Source organism: Orbicella faveolata, unplaced genomic scaffold (assembly GCF_042242905.1).
Source record: "Orbicella faveolata isolate gen_17 unplaced genomic scaffold, um_ofav_v1 contig_1, whole genome shotgun sequence".
NCBI lineage: Eukaryota > Metazoa > Cnidaria > Anthozoa > Scleractinia > Merulinidae > Orbicella > Orbicella faveolata.
The window spans coordinates 25273883-25294245 of NW_028301536.1; the positions used below are offsets into that span (position 1 = coordinate 25273883).

The 20363-nt window shown below is 35.0% G+C and overlaps 1 protein-coding gene across 4 annotated transcripts in view; it reads right to left on the bottom strand.

Annotated features, from left to right (window-relative positions):
* Positions 1-20363, bottom strand: part of LOC110043690 (acetyl-CoA carboxylase-like) — a 53456-nt gene that overhangs the window by 24292 nt on the left and 8801 nt on the right. For all 4 annotated transcript variants that reach the window (XM_020749172.2, XM_020749169.2, XM_020749171.2 and 1 more), the window contains 29 exons: positions 18912-19031; positions 18290-18371; positions 17689-17787; positions 17416-17525; positions 16795-16905; positions 15661-15713; positions 14387-14543; positions 12768-12881; positions 12315-12374; positions 11443-11534; positions 11093-11162; positions 10129-10292; positions 9313-9463; positions 8323-8426; positions 8116-8197; positions 7542-7612; positions 7256-7330; positions 7075-7140; positions 6493-6577; positions 5446-5489; positions 4910-5000; positions 4573-4641; positions 3981-4127; positions 3759-3878; positions 3181-3281; positions 2804-2892; positions 2333-2460; positions 1744-1857; positions 1384-1497 (listed from right to left, as the gene is read on the bottom strand). In XM_020749172.2, the coding sequence (XP_020604831.1) occupies positions 1384-1497; positions 1744-1857; positions 2333-2460; positions 2804-2892; positions 3181-3281; positions 3759-3878; positions 3981-4127; positions 4573-4641; positions 4910-5000; positions 5446-5489; positions 6493-6577; positions 7075-7140; positions 7256-7330; positions 7542-7612; positions 8116-8197; positions 8323-8426; positions 9313-9463; positions 10129-10292; positions 11093-11162; positions 11443-11534; positions 12315-12374; positions 12768-12881; positions 14387-14543; positions 15661-15713; positions 16795-16905; positions 17416-17525; positions 17689-17787; positions 18290-18371; positions 18912-19031 (2883 nt within the window). The remainder of the gene's footprint in view (positions 1-1383; positions 1498-1743; positions 1858-2332; positions 2461-2803; positions 2893-3180; positions 3282-3758; positions 3879-3980; positions 4128-4572; positions 4642-4909; positions 5001-5445; positions 5490-6492; positions 6578-7074; positions 7141-7255; positions 7331-7541; positions 7613-8115; positions 8198-8322; positions 8427-9312; positions 9464-10128; positions 10293-11092; positions 11163-11442; positions 11535-12314; positions 12375-12767; positions 12882-14386; positions 14544-15660; positions 15714-16794; positions 16906-17415; positions 17526-17688; positions 17788-18289; positions 18372-18911; positions 19032-20363) is intronic.

Genomic DNA, 20363 nt, shown 5'->3' on the forward strand with positions numbered 1-20363 from the left:
GAAAGCGGCTTTTGAAAATATTATCCGGAGTTCTGCTGCACGAATCGCAGCAACAACGCTTCGAGTTTTCGAGTCGCTTCGCTTCGAGGAAACCGGACGCTTTGTGAGTTTCACCGCGGACGAGATTGTGTCACAGTGACCTTTAGTCCAGTTGTATCTGCTACATCCTACAAGTTATCACAACAGCAGCAATTTAGGAAACCCTCTTCTTTTATATGAGGGAGCGAATTTAAACTATAAAGGTAAACTAAGCTGCCATAACCCTACAGGTTTGTTTTCAGGAAACGAGAGAAAGCGTGACAATGTCGGCCCCGAAAGGTCATATATGCAAATTGGTTCAAATTCTGTTTAATAAACCTTCGAAAGGAGTGTAAACTAGTGACGTTTTAACGAATCGCTTTGAACTTGGATACTATTAAATGAAGATCATAGACATAAGTATGTGCTAAAGAACTCAAAGTAATCCATCGGCCGTGAAATATTGCAATTGGGAGATACGTGCCAAAGAGAAGCGAAATTCCCGCTTTGTTTACACTGATACGTATGCGGCGATATGGCAAACCGCGCTGCGGATCACAATTTTCAAAGATACATTTTGTCTACCACAAGAACTCTCACTTATTAGTATCATAAAAAGATGCCCTCTGTGTGCAAAGAAGCACTCGACTCAAAGCTTGTGGACCGTTAATAACTTCGTGATTGTGCGGATGGCTGATGCGCTTGCGGCTTGTAATGCAGTAAAGTTGCCGAGGATATATTCGAACCGTGTTAATAGACCTTAGATAAACGTGAGAATCCAAATTTAAGAACCAGACTGAAAACAGACGACGAAATATCGTGTTTAGGCTTCAGGACGTGATATAAAAGTTGTCACACTCGTCTTCGAAATCTCCAATCGAGTACTCAAGATGTTCGAAAAGTATACTGAGCTGTTCTAATCTGTAGCATTTATTTTGGTGAATCTACACTCTTTGGCGCCCTCCAACGTTTATGATGTGTATTTCCTGTCAAGGCTGGACAGAAATTACAAGGTAGAAAACTAGTAGGTATGACAATATGAAGAATAAACTTGCATATATCAAGTGAAAACAAGAGAGAATCTATAGCGCTTCTCGCGTGAATACAACCAGTGACGTCACAAGGTCCTTAAACTCGGTTCCAGAGCCCGGACACAGTTTTGCTCCAAAAAGTCGATTTCAGTAACTAAAAAAAACACTTTCCGTTAGGATTTGACAGAAATAAAGTTCACCATTATTTTAAACACGTTTGAAACTATAAACTGGGCTAATAAAAGAGAGTACGAAAATTTCGTTTCAGTGGCACTTTAATCCCTTAATGTAAACTCGTATATGTGTATTCTTGTTCTTACTACGCACGCATTACCTGGAAACTGTCTGAAGCCAACTGGTTACCATACATGTCGATAGCTGAGAGAAAGAGTGACTCAATCTGGTTGTGACGAAGCTCATAGGATGGCTGCTGAGATGCTAACAAGGCCTGCCAAAAATAACAAAATTGGGAAAAAAACCGTCAACAATCTTACCTTATTCCAACTGGTATGTGAGGGGTTTTCATGTACACTATTTTTTTTTAACAATTTTATTAACTCAGACTATGATCCCCATCCCCCCTCACACCCAACAAAAAATAGAAAATTACAAAATGCAATGGCGCCACGACTACCTGCAACTGAAACCTCTACATAATATAAGCAATAATAAGCAAGTTGATGCTGAAACAAACCTGTCGCGCTCTAAGCGCTACCTTGCCATGGTCATTTCTATTGAGTGTGGTAAGCTCTTGAAGAAGGTGATTTAGTTCATCTGACAAACCACTTTGGCGTCCACACAATTGGTCCTGAGAAGAGAAAGTCATTCAAAGGATTCCATATTCACCTTTAATAAACAACGTCATTTAATCAAGACTTTAAAACTCTAACCCAGTTGAAGTATTGAAGGGTATTTGCATTGTATTTCTACTGGAACCTAATTAAAAAGAAACACCAAGACCAAATTGTGGGACATTATTGTGCAAATGGGTAGGGAGTGGTAGAGAGTGTATTTCATTATTAGGCTTTGAATTACCCAAGCCAAATTTATGCTGTGGGATAGTTGTTCGGTCTCTTAGATCAGGAAATAGCTGCAGCACTTTTGCTGCACAACAAACGTATCAAGTACATTGCACTGACACCAACGTTTAAGCTACATGTAGTTTTTCGTAACAAAAATTAATGCATCCTTCCTTTTAACAAACTTATGTTTTGACCAAGTTCACTTGATTTAACAGCAATTTAGCCGAATAATGAAAATATCACTTTAGAAAATATACTCACTATAAGCATTATTGTCAGTTGGTTTTTCTTGGCCACAGAAGAGTGAGAAAATATACTTTGGACAACGGATGCAAGATCCTTGGACTTGTTCTTGTCACGCAACAATGTCACACACTTTTCAAAATTTCCTAGGAAGTTGAACAATTTATGAACGTTAATTAGTGAGCTAGATTACTGGTCATAAGGAAAGGTAGAGTAAAAGACAATCATTCTTGGTCAAAATACAGCAACAAAAGGAAAAAAGTACAGAAATCGATAAAAGCTAATTAAGCTAATCATTTCAACGGATTTTGTCTAATCATTCACGATTAAAACATTTTGTCATCAATGACTTTTCCTAACGTTGCGCATCAAAGAAATGAGTGGCAAAAAAAAAAGAAAGAATTTGAAAAACATTAATGAGAATATGCTGTGACAGTGGCAAGATCTGTATCTCAGCGCCTACTCAAGTGACCTATCAATATTTAATACCTTCGTTGAAAAGTACTTCATGCTGCAAGTATTGCCTCAACAGACTCAAAACAACTGCCTTCATATGTCCACGAATTCCATTGCGATACCTATTATACAACAAATAACAAACATAGCGGTACAGTGATTCAAGACAAAATTCATCATTCCTGCCTCCCCTACTCCCACACTTTCTCAGCTAATTTGCGTTCGACGTTACAGTTAAATTAATACATTTTGGGGTTTCCTCACAACTACACAGACCAGCAGGGAAAACAGAGAGAAAAGTACGTTATCATGTTAAATATGTATAAGTTTCTGAAAACGTGTTTACTAGAAACAAACCTTACGCTAATCTGTACAGTTAAACTTGCCTTCCATTAAGAAGAAATCCTTACCTTTGCACAAGTTGCACAATACTTTGTGTGTTCAAAAAGAAGGCATCTCTTTCAGTTCTCTTGGTCAGAGTTGCTGCATGTGCATCAACAACATTTGCAATCTGTTATAAAATCCATTTCTTTCAATCAGTGCCACAGTAAGATCAATTTGGTTAAATACCTACATGCAGTTGGCAACATTATCCGTTGATGATGATTCATAAGGAATTTCATAAGGAAATGGAAAAACACTGTATAAAACCTAGAATTCTTCTCTGTTACTGCAGTAGCTCATGGTAAGTAAGACATATACTAGTAAACTTTTCTGGTGAGTAGTATGAGTATTCAAAACATCTAGCGCAATCTTGTCAGTCTTTTATAAAGAGACACAAGAAAGACAAGACTGCTGACAACTGATCCACACTAAGAAATACTGCTTATCCACATTTTCATAGGGCATGTAGATGCCGGTTAAAAGATTTACAAAGATAACCGATCAGGACAATCACAACAAATGGACATTTTCTTCGCTGACAAAAAGGACTAAATTAAATTATTTCTGTTTTACATTCTTGAAATAATTGAGATTAGAAGTTCACCTGCTGACTAGGAAACTGGCTCAGTACTGATGTGATATTACTGGCATAGCTTGAAAGATGTCGCTTTATAGTTTCTTCGACTGTTGCAGGAATACGCCCTGCAATGGATGAGATCATTTCCTGCACAGAATAGGTAAGAACATCAGTTACTATTAGCTTGCACAATTCAAATATAACATGAGACTTTTTCATAACTTCCAGGAATGGCTAATGGTATCTCACTTGTAATTCCAGCAAAGGCAATGCAGGATCTTTCAAGGCCTTCATAAGTGTGTTAACATCTTCCTCCAGTCTCCGTGAAAAATGGGGTTCCCCAATACAGTATCCATCCATGATATTTTGAAGATTCTCACGTGCGGCTTGAAAAACCTGCAACACAATTTCCGAAGTACAATTGTCAGTACAGATGGAATGAGGGATCCGATCAATAAACTTTCACGATAAAAAAAGACACAGAAATAAAAATGCAATTTCCTCAGGGAGATGAAAGCAATCAGAACACTGTGCCAAGGGAGTCATGAATATTAAGTAATTTACACATGTGAGCTGATATTGGATTTTAGTCATGAGTTTACAGTTCATTTCCTTAACTCTTATTAGAAACGATTTGGAAATACATGAGACAAGAAATATAAGTGATGGAAACCGACGTTTCGGTGCACATTGCGCCATTATCAAGGTTATAATTAATTGCGCAAGATGCACCGAAACGTCGGTTTCTATGACTTATATTGTCTCATGTATTTCCTTAACTGTTGCTGATTTAACCAGAAACACTTAGTGAGCAACATCCCTGCCATAAGTGGATTATTACCTGATGCAATTTGCTTCCTTTCAGTTTTGGTCCACAAGTTTCAGGAAACTGGCCATTATAGACCTGTGCCTGCAATAATAAATATCAGACAATATTTTAATGGAAAGAAGAGGTGATTTCAAGATTCTTTGTAGATTGAAGGTGACTCAATGAGAAACAATGAACTCTATACAGAATTGCCACTGAGTATAAATGGTTATCTACTTTAGCCTAAAATTTTTCTCAATTAGAGGAAGGATAGTAATGTGACAGCACTATAAGCCATGTCTATAAACCAATTTTCTGCACTGCATATTTGCTAAGTTTATCTCACAACATACTGTAATGATGCCTGTACCTGTGTAACTTTACTGGGATCATCAAGCTCCAACTTGGCCACAATTGAGCCAGGCTCTAACACTGCACCAGGGTTCTTCACATAGTGCACACTGTTTTAAAAATCAATTCTTGTTAAGGATAAACAACCTCAAGAATTACTGTTCTTAGCATACTACCATAATGGCAGGTCTCACCATTTCTGTCCATAATCTTCCAGTCAACATACTTGTAAAATCTCTTTTGTTCAATTACCAGTAATTTAAAAAGCACAAAGAACTACAAGAACTCAGATATCATCTTAACAAGTTATGCAAGAACTATGAAAACTGAGGTTGCGAGGTAAACCATGCTGCCTCATTAAGATATCCACTTCAGCAGCATTTTAAAAAAAACCTTTATCAAATTTACCAACCACACCATGAAACTGGGATGAGTATATATCGTGGTTCAATGAATTTCTAGGTAATGTTGTTGATTAATGTATTCCAAGATGATTAGTAAGGAGTCAATAACGTGAACACTTTGCAAATAAATCGAATCAAAATACTTGCTTACCAGCCACTTTCACTGACTATCAAGGGCATAACCATCTTCATGACCTAACAGAGTGTTAAGGTAAAGAAAGTTGAAAGAGTTCACCAAGTTGAAAGAATAAACCCTGTATATTAACTAATATACATGTAAGAAGATTTCATAAAACATTTCACTATAATATTTAGTACATATTATTTCAGTGAAGAGATTTTTAACATGAACGATTCAGAGATAGCATGATGACAATGTTATTTATGATGGCAGGGGTAGGATATGACATTCCAACAAACATTATGCAACATAACATATCCAACCAACCTGTATATAATCATGCACAGCTGCAAAACACGTGTAATTCTACAATTGCAGCATCATTCAAATGTAACTTGACAGTCACTTTGAGTAACAAGTTTCAAGTTGAGTTGTTTGAGTTTCAAGTCGAGTTGTTTGAGTTAAGAGTCAACTTGTTTGAGTTTTGAGTCAAGAAAACAAAGACAAACTTATACTTGTTGTACTACTTATCTTCTTATCTATTACAAGTGTCTTGAAACTTGAAAATCAAAACTAGACACTTGAGCCTCGAAACTCAAATCTTGATTCTCAAAAGCGTGAAAGATTGAGTATCAAGTTTAGCATCGAAACTGTCAGCTTACATTTCACCAGTACTGTACAGTTGTATTGAGTTTGAGAAACCCAACTAGAGTGATGTCTCTGGGTATTCCCTGCTGCCAATGCAGTCAACAACTTACTACAAAATCGTACATTGGTTAACATTCCTGACTTAACTTGCATTCCTGTTTATTTAGAAACATAACATAAATAACCTGAATTGTATCTATAACCATCCCTGAAATTGCAGTGAAAACTTTCTAAAGAGCTAATTAGGACATGCCTTGAATTAGCATTACAGAAATCTAAATCAAAATCTTACAAAGTTACCATGTTCAGCAGAAAGAGTATTCCAACATTACCCCAGTATCTTGCTACCAGTCATATGCAGTGATTTTCCTTGCAACCTGATCCTAAACCTGATATGATAACATTTGGATTATGAAACTTAATTCTTACTTCAATCTCAGCAAAAGACTCTCCCTGAAAGACATGTCCTCCATCATCAACAGTAAATTGAATTAGTTTGCCAGCAGAGGGTGACCTACCAGTTAAAATATATTAAGTTCAGCTGTAGTCACTATAAATTATGTTTTGAATAATACTAACTAAAAATTTAATATCCTCCAATTAATACAAAAGGGAATTTCATGTAAATATAAGTTTACAGATCACAAGGATAAATTTACTGTAAACGTGCCACTAAATCAGAGAACGATATCGATACATCATGTCAATAAAATTAACATGATTGTTAATCAGTGTTACATTTAACTAGGATTACCAATGAATAATTCCCTGATGTAAAGTATACCCCATCGGCTCACAAATGCACTTTAATGCCTCCATCGTCTCCCCCACTTAAAATAAAGCTAGAGAAAATTTAATGCTACCATTTGAAACACTCTGTATCGATATAATTTGTCAGTGATCACTTATTTCTGCTTAGTTGTATACACTAACTTGTACAATGTGCAATCTTTGCAACTGCATTAAGTTTAGTCAAACCAAAAAAGTCGTGAATTAAAAGAATGTTGTTACCTTAAAACTGTAGGATCATTTTCCTTCTGAAAGATGCAAGTCTTTCCACTGATCGTCAATCTATAGCTGTAAATTAACAACAGTAACATAATAGTTAGTCAGGGAGATTTTGTGACTATAACGACACTCAGCAATTATCTTAGGTCTTTCTTGGCTTGTCTAAATTTGTTCACAAACCAACCTGTCTACTTCTTCTTTCATGTACGTGGTGTGACTGCTGTCATTCCACGACAGAAGTAATCCACCATCACTCATTCTGCAGAATGATACAAGAAAACAAAACATTAAGCCAAACGAGTTCTACATGACTGAACTTCTCTTTAAAAAACTAGGCAACAAGGAACGACTCTTCATTTACCCTCACAGAGTCTAGAGTACTGTTAGAGCAATATTTACAACAATGCCCTACTTAATGCACAAATGTAACAAAATCTCTTCTGAAGCTGCATAATTTATAATTAAAATACCTGTGAGCTTCTACTTCTGTCCAAGAATTATTCATATCAAGAAAAAATGTGTTTGGTCCTGACTTCCAAATCTTAAAGAAAAGTGGAATAAAAAGCAAAAGATTTAGATGTGCACTGTGATCATAGTAAGGGAAAACCAAGTCAGATCAGTTGATTATAATTTAGCTACTGTGGACTATATTGCAAGATTAAAACCATTCTGAGTTTTAGGTTGGGAGTGTTATAGGTTTTCATTTAACTTCTGGTAAAATAATGTTCACAAGAATATCACATGTGATGACAAAGGCAGCATTTGTGTGTACAGACTGTAGTGACCAAAATGCGTTGCTTAATTAGCAAACATTAGTTATATGACACCAATGAAAACTCTTGATGTGCACTGGCTACATGTGTGACAAAGGCAGCCAAAACTAATGCATGTACCAAGGAAAGGCCATTTTCGATAGCTTTATATAATTGCATTGCCAACAACCTGGGTATTTAGTGAAAAACCAGGGTGCCATACTCCTCTTTGTTTTCTTCCCACAATCGAGCTCAACTACATGTATGCTATAAAAAAATCACACAAATTTACTTTTAAGCAATACTTGAATCCTTCATTGATCAGTTCAACATCTTCAGTGTTGGCTAAACAATCTGTTGAAAGGATTTGGCCCCTAAAAGAATGGAAAATATTTCAAATGTATAATTATAATTAATTTTGTTATAATTTTTATAATAAATCAACCTTGATGGCCTCTTTATACCAAGCAATTTTCAGAAGTGTAAAGACTATTAATACCTCTCCAGTGCAGACTTGAAGTTGACATATCTTTTGCTGATGTCAGCATCTGCCACATGAACAGCTCCACATATAACACTAAGGATTGCATCAGGCCTCTCTGTCTACAGAGTGATTAAAATGAATTGTGTATAACGTGTGAAAACAATAAATCGATTCCACCCGTTTTTGAGCAGATTTTCAACTGACTGACATAAAACCAAAACCAAAGAAACCCCCCTAGCCATTATTCAATCACAAAGGACATGCTAATCCAGTGAGCCAACCAAAACGTGAAAAAAAATTAATACAATCATGAATGTAGCTGATGTGAAGCAAGGGAAAACTTGTGTGAGTGTCAGTCACAGTTGGTTTTCAATTTACTCCAGTCTATAACATTCTCAAACTCATTTGATAATTCATTGAGTTTAAACAAAGGAAATCATGGCCATGATGATGGTATCTAATTTAATTAGCATTTTAGATTTTTAAGATTTTATTTATTTCTCTGTAATTAAAAGCCTAAAAAAAATTAGGCTTGAACAGGATATGAACCCCATGAACTTTACATTACTGGTGCAGTGCGCTACCAACTGAGCTATCATTAGCCAATTGGGAGCTGGTCACATTGTGAGTTTATAATATACCCACAGATGCTGAACATGCAAGTGAATTATGGAAGAATATCGATCATTTTTATAAACATGATATAAGTTCATACATATGTATTTCAAGCCTAAATTTTTTTCAGGCTTTTTGATTTGACAGCTGCTTAATAAGTTGTGTATATAACTGCATTGATCAATCATGTTTTCATATCTTTTTCTTGAAGTTCAAATAATATGACCTTAAATACACATAATTATATACACTTGCAATAATAATTTGTTTCTCAATGGTGACAAAAAGGTAAATGATCAGTCTGAGAGCTTTCTAACCAAGTCACATTTAGCTTATGAACCTGGTCAGTGGGAAGAATTATTTTTGATTATAACCTGGGAGCTTACAAACCTGAACTTGCTTGGAAATTAAATAATCTAGCCAGCCAGTGTCAATTATGTTCTTTGAGAAGTATTCATGTTCCAACAGCTGGACCAGGTACTCCACTGTGGTACGGAAATCACCACGTATAGAGATTTCCTTTAAAGCCAAAACCATGTTCCTAAATTAATGGAGTAGATATTCAACTGTCAATAGTTACAATTGATCACAAAAAAATAAATTCTTCAACACAAAATTATCCATTGTATTATCTGAAAATGTTTTACCTAGATAACTATCTACTAAAGAAATGTCAGATCGCAAAAATTGAGGTTACATTTTCTGATATGGACTAAAGTATTCACTAAAAACTTTACGATAAAAATTTTATAATCAATCATAATTAGTTGCATTTTGCCCATTACCTTATATAATAAACCTTATAATCCGTCAAATATTTTTGCTCCCACATGCATGGAATTGGTTGAAATCACATGACTGAATTATGTTTGAGCTAAAACTGGGGACTATCCAAGTAATATTCCCTAATTTTCACAAGATTCTGTGTTAAAAAAATATTTCAAGGAATACTAAATCCAATAACCTCCATTTGACTTTAAAACCTACTGTATTAGTGCTCAGATATTTGTCTCTAGACCTTAATGATCTGTTCCTCAAAGCTCAGTGTATTCCTCGAGCTTTGCTCTCAGAAAACTGTTCACTTCTCAGAACAAATAATGCCCCTGGACAAATATCTGAGCATATGTTTACAAGTGCCACTTAGGGAGGCTATTGTTTATAGGTATAATATCTTCCAACTCTTTCTCTCACGGCTAACTTTCTCACCTCCTGGCTGCCTCTCTGTCCTCTCCCCAGGCAAAGCAGTGACCAAACTGAGAGTCAGCAAATTCATGAAGGCCACCTTCAGCTCCTACACTGAAGTAGCCCCAGACATTTTTCATGCTGCGAAAATTCAACTCTTTTACTGTACCACTACTAGGTTTAAAGCCCTGAAAAAGAGCAGAACAATTTTTTGAAGGTGCATTTCTAAGGTGCACAAAATGGAACTATCATTTTGGTGTTCATCATATTCATTTGCACCTTAAAAGTACACCAAGTATTTGTTTTCTAGTGATGATGCCTCACTTTCAATTAGTGGAACAAGCCAGCAGTCAGCTCTATAGATCAGAGTTACACACATGTAGCTACATCCTTGGGTGCAGGAGGGTTATACATGTACAGACACAGACAAAATACAAATACTAGCAGCAATTTGATCAACGATGCTTTCGTGCATAGTACATTTATGCACATACATGCATGTATACACCATTGCAGTGTACAAAGAATGTTTTGATAAGTTCAACTTTCACTTTCAGCGTCAAACCTTTCATTGATAAGAAAAGCCTGCAGTGCAGGTGTTATTTTGGAATGGATTATGCGCGATAGACCAGGTTTTCGATGCTGCCATCTTGGATTGTAATCCACCTCACGCCTACTCCCTCGGCAAATTTTACCTTCCCCCAGTCCTTCACAGTCACCAAATCTAAGATGGCAGCCTCATATTGAAATTTGCATTAAATGCCAATTAAAGAACTTCCAGTCCAGAAACAATAATCATAGACAGCCGGGATGCCAATTAAAGAACTGCCAGTTAAAGAACAATAATCATAGACAGCTGGGATGCCAATTAAAGAACTGCCAATTAAAGAACAATAATCATAGACAGCCGGGATGACAGAAATAAATTTGGCAATTGTATCATGACGCTGGGTTAAATATATAGTCACTACGTTATCATGTTGGATACCTCATCTGGATTCTCTGAAGTAATACGAGTTGCAATGACATGTCCCTTTGGCTTGGGAAGGTTGCTAGGACTACAAAGACAACAAATAATATGAACGATTAAGTTGTATACAACTATATAGTTGAATGTACAGTTGTATACTTGTATATGTTATTGTATTTTGTACCTGGTCTGCAGTCTGCATTTTGTACTGACCGATAATTGTACACGTCTGTGATACATTTAGTTTTGAAACAACTATTTACAACAGTTTGCATCTCTAAGCAATTAATACGCACTATCCGATCTCTACATTTACATATACATGACCATAGCATTATTTTTCTCCTCCAACTGCATGTTTCACTTACTTGTCAAGATCTATAGGATCCTTTCCGAATGGATCATGACCATACATTGTTCTGATATCCTTGATGTTATACAGTGGAATACCCATAGCAATCTGGAAGAAACATACGTGTATATGCACAATGTTGTGTGTAAGTTGAACTTATTATATATCAGTAAATTGCTTGCACGTTGTACCTATCAGAAAACCAATTAAATTACCATTAGAAATAATTATAATAACCAACTTGACAACTGACAAACACATCAAGACTGCAAACAGTTCTAAAAGACAAGCTTAGGTCAAAATGGCACAGTTAAGTGAGGGGTATTCCAGCAAGTATATTTGCTATGTACTCTCCTCGAATGGGATGCTTTAAAATCATTGCAGCAGCTTACCCAGCATTTTGAAAGGTTATCCCAATATTTACTAGTGCCTCCATGTACATGTACTGTGTTTACAGTAATTATGACTGCCTTTTTTTGTCATCTCAAACTTGGTTATCTCAGCTCTGTTATCTCAAACACAAATCACTTTCCTTTGATATTCTTTCATTCAATTGTTTCTCTCCAAAATTTGAAATAATGTAAGTGGAGAATGATTTGTAGAAGCTGACACTGAGAATTCAGGACCTTCCAGCCAAAAAATCAGGTAGCAGTGGATCCAGTGGGGGAGTCAGCCCACAAGGGATATGTGATTACAGTTTTTATGATCAGATACCTATGAAGTGCTCACTCTATTTCATCCTAGAAGCATCATGCACCAATAAATTTGTCTCACAGTGCACATCATAACCACTGCATATAATGTAAATTCCAGGGCAATTTTAATGATCTAAATGTTATGTAATGCTATATCAGACCAAGCCTCTAGGACTCTTGTTATACACTGTACCTGAATTTGAGCTGCAGGAAGGTTTATGTCAGACACCATCTCAGTACAAGGATGTTCAACCTGGAATGAAAAGAATATTGGTCAGCTGTGCTGTCGTAACTTCAAAACCCCATATATCTAGTATGTTGTAACATACACTGACATACACCCGTATGTGTTCAGTGTGTTCATAAGTATCTTCATGAATATTTAAAATCATAAAATTATTTATTTATTAAAAATAAATTAACATATTAATTAATTTGTAAAAAAACATTAATTTTTCCTATTACATGGAAAAGTAATGATTATTATAAGTAAAAATGATGGCATCATGTACATACATGTATGAGAATTAGAAAAAAAAAACATTTAGTTTGATAATTACAATTAAATAAGCCTGATCTTCCCACAAAACCTCAACTTACATGTAAGTGTAAGACATAAGAGATATTTTATGAACGCCTTGTGTACCTGCAGCCTTGGGTTGAGTTCAAGAAAGTGGAAAGTGTGATCCTGAGCATGGTACAAATATTCTACAGTTCCTGCACTGACATATCCCACAAGACGACCCAACTTCACTGCATCCTGAACACAACAAAGAACATCTTTTTATCTCCAAGAGATTATATTTAATATTAACTACAATAACTTGTGACATGTTATTCAAAACCTTCAAATTTGTACCTGTATGTGAGCATGTTGTCGGAAAAGTCAATATTAATTACACCTGTACTGTCAGAAACAGTTGCTTTAATTTTATTCTCATTGCATCTCAAAACTTAAAGTTTAAGTTTATGGCATCCATAAAATGATGTTAATGAGACCTGAGAGACAATATCTCAAAGACAGGCACACACATTCTGCATTGTAACACTTTATTTTAGAGACATTAAAGTCCTAGGACGGTGGAGCTCAGACTGCTACGAACAATATATCCAAACTCCACAATCTACTATTTTAACTGTACCTTAACTGTTAGTAAGCCACAGAAGCTCTCATTCCTTATCTTTACCTTGTAAGTAATCTTATTTTATGAACATGGCATCTGACCTTTGCTCAAGAGTCCTGCCCCCACTTTATCTTACTGTGGCGGAATTGCATCCCTCAGTTAAACAAGTTCCGCAATTCTTGTCAGGGAAGTGCACCCATTAGCTGCACTTTACCCCACAGTAAGGCTCTAGCCCACTGGAGACAGGTCCGGAGAAATTACCTATTCCAAGGTGGCTACCCCCGGTACCACCTGATTTGTACTCCCTCCAGGAGGGGCTCCCCCTCCTGGTTCCCTCAGTCCCACGGGACTGTGGGATATGGGCCTCACCCCTGGAGGCAGGTCTGGAACTTTTATTCCAGGGTGGCTACCCCCGGTACCACCCGATCTGTACTCCCCCAGGAGGGCCCCCTTCCTGGGTCCCTACTCCCCAGTCGTCCTTCCCTGTCACCCAAATTTTACCCACAGCCAGTGTGTTATTTCCTAAATGTAGTATCGTTAGTGGAAGCTCAGACCAGGCCTCGAAAGAGGATCATTAACAATCAATTATGGACTGTAGACACCTTTTTTCCCTACATGCCATAAGCTAAGAACCAATCTAATTTTTCAATAAGCTCTAGAGCAGGTGTAGACATTTTATGCTCATTCTCATAACCTACTGATATGTATGTGCGTACACTGAAGTACACTGAAGCACACTGTTGTGAAACATTCCCATTGTTACCAGGCCTTTCATGATGATCCGTCAAGAGAGTTTACAATTAAAATATTTGCAGTGTTTAAGTGAGTTTTGTCATTTCTTTAATTATTTACTTATTGTATATTATTGTATGTTATTTACTACTTTGTACTTGTGAATCTGTTTATTGGAATGCTAGACACTTAATAATTAATAATGAATACTAATTTTACAATCCTTGTAATAAAAACTTCTTAATGAAAAGTATTTATTGTAAAATTAGTATAAAATTTTAGCCATTTAATATGATTGTGTACTATTTTGGATAAAAAATTGTGATGTCAATGTTACATGTGTGTAATTTTATAAGAATATCATCATTATTAATGACTGTGTGGTTCATCCACGTCATTAAACTGTTACCTCTTCCATCTTTCTGAAGATGTCAGGCCGAGCAATAGCAGCTGGTGCTTCCTCTATGATTTTCTGATGTCTACGCTGCACTGAACAATCTCTTCCAAAAATGGACATCGCATTGCCATGCTCATCAGCCAAGAGCTGCACTTCTAAATGTCTTGCACTAAAAAAACAATGTAAATACCAACAATTAATAATAATGATAATCACAATCACAATGACAATGACATTATGGCAATGACATTATGACAATGATAATGACAATGAACATGACAATGACAATGACAATGACAATGATAGTGATAGTGATAGTGATAGTGATAATCGATATAATGATTGATAATGATAATGATAATGACAATGACAATGATAATGATAATGATAATAAAAGATTACTACATAGTGCCAGTATCCTAATGTTCAAGGGTGCTGTACAAAATTATCATTTAAATCTAAAAAAATGATCTAAAAATTAAAATATTTATTTAGTCCAATATGAATTGCAAAAAGGCTTTTTCACCAAGAAATTGACCATGAATAAAACAAGAAAATTTAAATGTGCAATCCCAGAAAATATCCATACTCTCTCCACAGAAGGAAAAGCAATTTCCTGGTGGGGGCATTCTCTAAGACCCAAAAATTTAGACTGTCAACCTTAATTGGAATTTCCAGAGGGGTGGGGGGTCTTGGAAAAAAATCTCTTCCTTCAGGGAGGTATGGATTATTTTCTGGAACTACACAAGAAAAATCCAAGAACTGAAAAAAAGATAAATAGAAGAATTCAAAAATATACCATAAAACATGCATATTAAGCTTTCATGTGAAAAAAATATTTAATTATAAATGTTTAAAAATATTAGGTTACCATCTAATGTTAAATAATATGAATTGACTTACATGTATAAGCTATACTTTCATTCTTTATTGTTTATTTACACACGACCCCACAAGCTGCAAGCTTAATTACTTACAGTATCGTGTTTATATTTTATATTTCATATATAATGATGTACTGTAGTTTACTGTGCACTTTTCAATAGCACATAAACTCTAAAGGCTAAACCTAATTACATGTAACAATTGGGTTTCTGGCTGCCATCAATCATCACTATGATGACAACAAACAAACCTTGAAAAATGGAAACAAAAAATTGGATCAAAATCTACTAATATCAAATCTGAGTTGAATGCTACAAAACTGTTGATTTAGCAGGTTTGTGTGTTACACTAGCTAATTAGTTCAAGACTGAGAGGATTATACATGTACATCAAGAACTTACTTCTTTGCAAGTTTCATTACAAATACAGGAGAGCCAGGTACTTCAATTTGGACCTGCACGAAGAAATTAAAGGAATCATTTCTCAATTTTCATTTATTACTAATAATTCAAAAATTATTAAAAAATATAGAATAATTTCATACGTATTTATTTAGTGAACCTCCAAATTGAAAGTGAAGTACATGTATTTTGGAATGGATTATTAAAGGGAACAAAGCTAATAAATGGTATTTAAAATATCAAGACATGTACATGTAATTAGCTGTCATATCTAGATATAGGGGTATATACCCTATTCATAAATGGCTGCAAATTTAAAACTCTTTTTATGCATTTAAATTACCCAACTAACCTCGTTTGAGAGTAAAAATTCTTTTGAATTATCAACTCAAAAACCAGGTTAGTTGGGCTAATTTTAATACTTACAAAAGAATTTTAATTGGCAGCCATTTATGAATAGGATCTGTTGAGATACTGATTATAATTTTATTAATAAAATGTACATTCTTGAAGGGAGTATTATCTCGAATCCAATCTGCCAGCTTACAACAATTTTATTTTAATTACAAATTTAAATACCATGATTTCACATAATCAGGGAGGCATTAAGTTATCCATGTAAAACTCCACTTGACAGATGTATCAACTTTATTTAAAACCTATGTCAATGCTACTGTATTTTTACTGTGTTGAGCTACCTGTAATTATTTTAGCTACAGGGTGTATGAATAGCTCAAGACTGTCTATTAAATTACTCCCCAAACTTTTACATAGTCCAGTATTAGCAAAGGTTAATATACATTTCAAACTATGCCAAACCTATTTAAAAATTACATAGCCATTAAATATCTATTTTAAACTAAGACAATTTAAATTCCTCACATAGTTTTGAAATAGCTTTTTATTCTATAATTATGAAATATGTAGTCCTGGGTTTGGTTCTGACATACAAACATGTATAGTTAATATACCCTATTTATGTACTATGCAATTATTACATAACTATAATTACTATTATATTAGGTATTACTACTACTATATAGTAGTAGTAATATTATCTAGGTAGCTATACATCGCTGGGAATAGGGGAAAGCGGATGTCAATCAATTAAGGCATACATGTACAATAATGTACCTGTCTGAAGAAGTTTGTAAACTCATCATCACTGGATGCTTTTCGGATTCCTTTACCTCCACCACCTTCAGAAGCCTTGATCATAACAGGGTAACCAATATCTCTGGCAACCTGAAGGAAGACACTTTTTACAACAGGAACATGTAGGAAGACAAAACCTACATGTACCTACCCATTAAATATAATTGAGAGACTACATGTAGTTATTGGTTTTCATCACTTAGATACCAAGCCATGCATGATCCACAGCTTCTAAGCACTGTAGATAGAGGTTTTTCTCCTGCCCAAAATGACATACATGTTATACACTGAATGCACCCAGCTGCAGCAAACAATAGGCTGGTTTGGAGTTATCCACTGGACATAGAATATTCTACAAACACTTTCACTCCCATATCATTGAGGCTATAAAATGTGTGTCGGGGGTGAGTCAGGGTTCAGTTTTCTCAGTGATTTACAGTCTCTGTTTCTACAAGTTAAAGATTTAAAATTTATCATGTCAACTGCACAAATACTGTAACAAAGGATTCATCAAAAGGATTGTCGCACTTGGGAGTAACGTAATATTACGTAATTAAAGGATTCATTGATGATGATCACTTTCACAGTTCAATATCCAACCTTGATTCCTTGGCTGACATCTTTCACGCACCCTTTCATGTACAGGTCATGGTTAACTCCTACAACTTTCCCATTAACAAAGTCCTTAGATGAACTGTCAAGGGTAAGACCTAAAACATCAACATGGACACCAAATGATTAGTCAACCAGCGAAACAAAAATTAAATATTTACAAATGAATCACACAATGCCAGGCACTGAAATACAGGTCATGAACAGAATTTAACAAACATGGTAATAGCAAATCCAACCCTCCTATTTAAAATAGCTGACCTGATCCACTCCACGGGAGGGTGGGTACACCAACAGTCTGAGCCACAATAGTTGATGCAATTTTGTCACCCAGAGCCCACATGGCTGATGCAGGTGGACCTGAAAAAATAATTCAGTCAAATCAGACATTAATTTTGTTTTACAAGAAGGACAGTTCTAAGTATAATTAAACAATCTTTGATACTGAAAGGGACTGGATGTTGTTCAAATTAATAAATATTATTTAAAAAATTAATAATCATAGTAATAATAATAATAATAATAAAAGTAATAATTGTACCAATAATGATAATGATAATGATAATAATAGTAATAATAATAATAATAATAATAATTAAAGTTTATTATTATGCTACATAGTTTTATAAATATATGCAACTGTGCTTCACCATGAAAATAATATTAAAAGTAATAAATAAAATAAGACTTAAAACAAATTTCCAATTCTGAAATCCCATTAAATAATAGTCAGAATAAACTATAACTCGCACCAATTACTGAGTAAGACCTCCAGGTTCTTAGAGAGCGCTAAGTACGTACATAGGTTGTATACTTAAATTAAGTACAACTAAATTCACATAAATTTTCAAAAAGTTCTTACCGATAAAAGTGATGCCATGCTTTGAAAGCAGATCAGGAAGTTTTGGATTCTCTGAGGCATGACCCCATCCAGCCCAGACAGCCTTGGAAAATAATGATAATGTACATGTAACCAAGTCAGTGACAGGGTTGCTAATGCTCCCAATTATATGCCTTTGTCCGGTTACTGTTTGTTAAACTTAGTTGTACAATGGATTGCTGCACAGCCGGAAAATATTAAATTATCTGGATTGATTTATGTACAATACTTAATCTACCAGTACATAGATAACTGTAAATTTTAATAATGTGTATCATTATGATGTTATTTACATGTAAGTTGTAGTTTACATTTTTTTTTACAAATAAAAGCACTTTAATCAGTAAATTTTACCCTTCCATTTTCAGGATCAAAGAATTTTATCCTCCAAATGTGACTTAAGAACCTAGTGTAATCTGCTTTTAAAATTCAAGATTTCTGTAGTCTAATTGCCGTAAGAACAAACGAATAAAAGTACCTAGTTTTGTCTATGGGACTTAACAACTTAATCTAATCAAATCTTACCACTTGCCTTGCAAGTTTTAGAATAATAAAATAATTAATATTCAAGGACACTAACTTGTCTTAGAGAACAGACAATTACCTGTACAGGAATTCTTTTTGCAATATCCAGAATCAGTTCAACATTGGCATAATTATGATTGTTTGTTCCACCAGGTACTGGCACGTACTGATCAGCCATCTTGATGTACTCTGCATTGGCCTGCAAATCACAGTGCAACACGTTTCACAAAAAGTAAAATGGAGTTGTGAAGTCACACCAAATTTAAAACAAAAGTGAACATGCGACCCTATTTCTTTCTCATTTTAAAAACATCTAGTTCAAATGTACATGCTTTGAATCAATTAATATATAGATTTAGCCAAGCCTAAAAGCGGAGCTCCTGACCCCTGCGAAATAAATTCCCAGTAGTCTGGGAATTCCTAGGAATTCCTAGGAATTCCTAGGAATTCCAAGTTATTCCAAGACATGCAAATTGTGCTTTATCCAAGACCTTGGAATTTCTGGGAATATTTGGGAATAGTGGAAAGTATGACTGGGAATTATTGGGAATAATCCTTGGAACTCCTATTATTTCCCAGAGTGCTTTAAAAAATGTGTTTGGAATATCTAGGAGTTTTGGGGAATAGCTAAAACACATGAAATATTGTTGGAAATTTCTATAAATTTCCAAAGTGTCAAAATTAAAGATGAACTCAGTGCATGAATCAATTTCCGTACATTAGTAAAAATCAACACGATCATTTCTCTGTAGTTCCATCCTTTTTTATTGTTGTCAAGCTCCAAGGTAATTATTTCCAAAGAAATGTACATTAATTCCAGTTTAAGTCTGACAACTCAACATAAAACTATAGCACTGATAACATTGCTTTTTAGATCCAACATGATTTGTTAGTGTATATGTGCCCATATGGACCCTTAAATCAAACACCCAGAGTTTAACTGATAGAAAAATGGATGCTCTTAGATTTGATAAATAGATTAAGCAAAAAATTCCTGTCAGCATAAATGAATATATATTATTTACAATTCCAATAAAACCAAAAGTATATATATGCATGTATATATTTAATATAATTGTAGATTCACACACATACCCATCACAGCCCACTGTTGAACAATTTTTGACTTGATCCTTTTTGAATTTAGGAAAAAGAGGAAGACATCTCTCTCAGATGTCATAAATGAAAAGCTCACAGTTTCCACACACCTGCTGTACATTTGTAAAACTGTACTGTGACATTCTCTGGACAAATTACCGGTAGTTTCATTAAAACAACGCTATCTTTAGCAGCCTCTCATTGTCATACAATGTCTTGAAATTAAGGCCAGAATAGCCGTACAGACATATTCTTTGGCAGAAAATGTCTTTTTCTTAGGAACCATTAGTTTCACTTTCATCAGGGGAGTCAAGTGAATGGCCATCAGTGTCAGAGTTCTCAAATTCTTCAGAGGAGTCAGAACTAGAAACTTCAACATCATTATCTGAATCACTGTCTGTGGACAAATCTGAGTTGTTGTGTATTACATCAG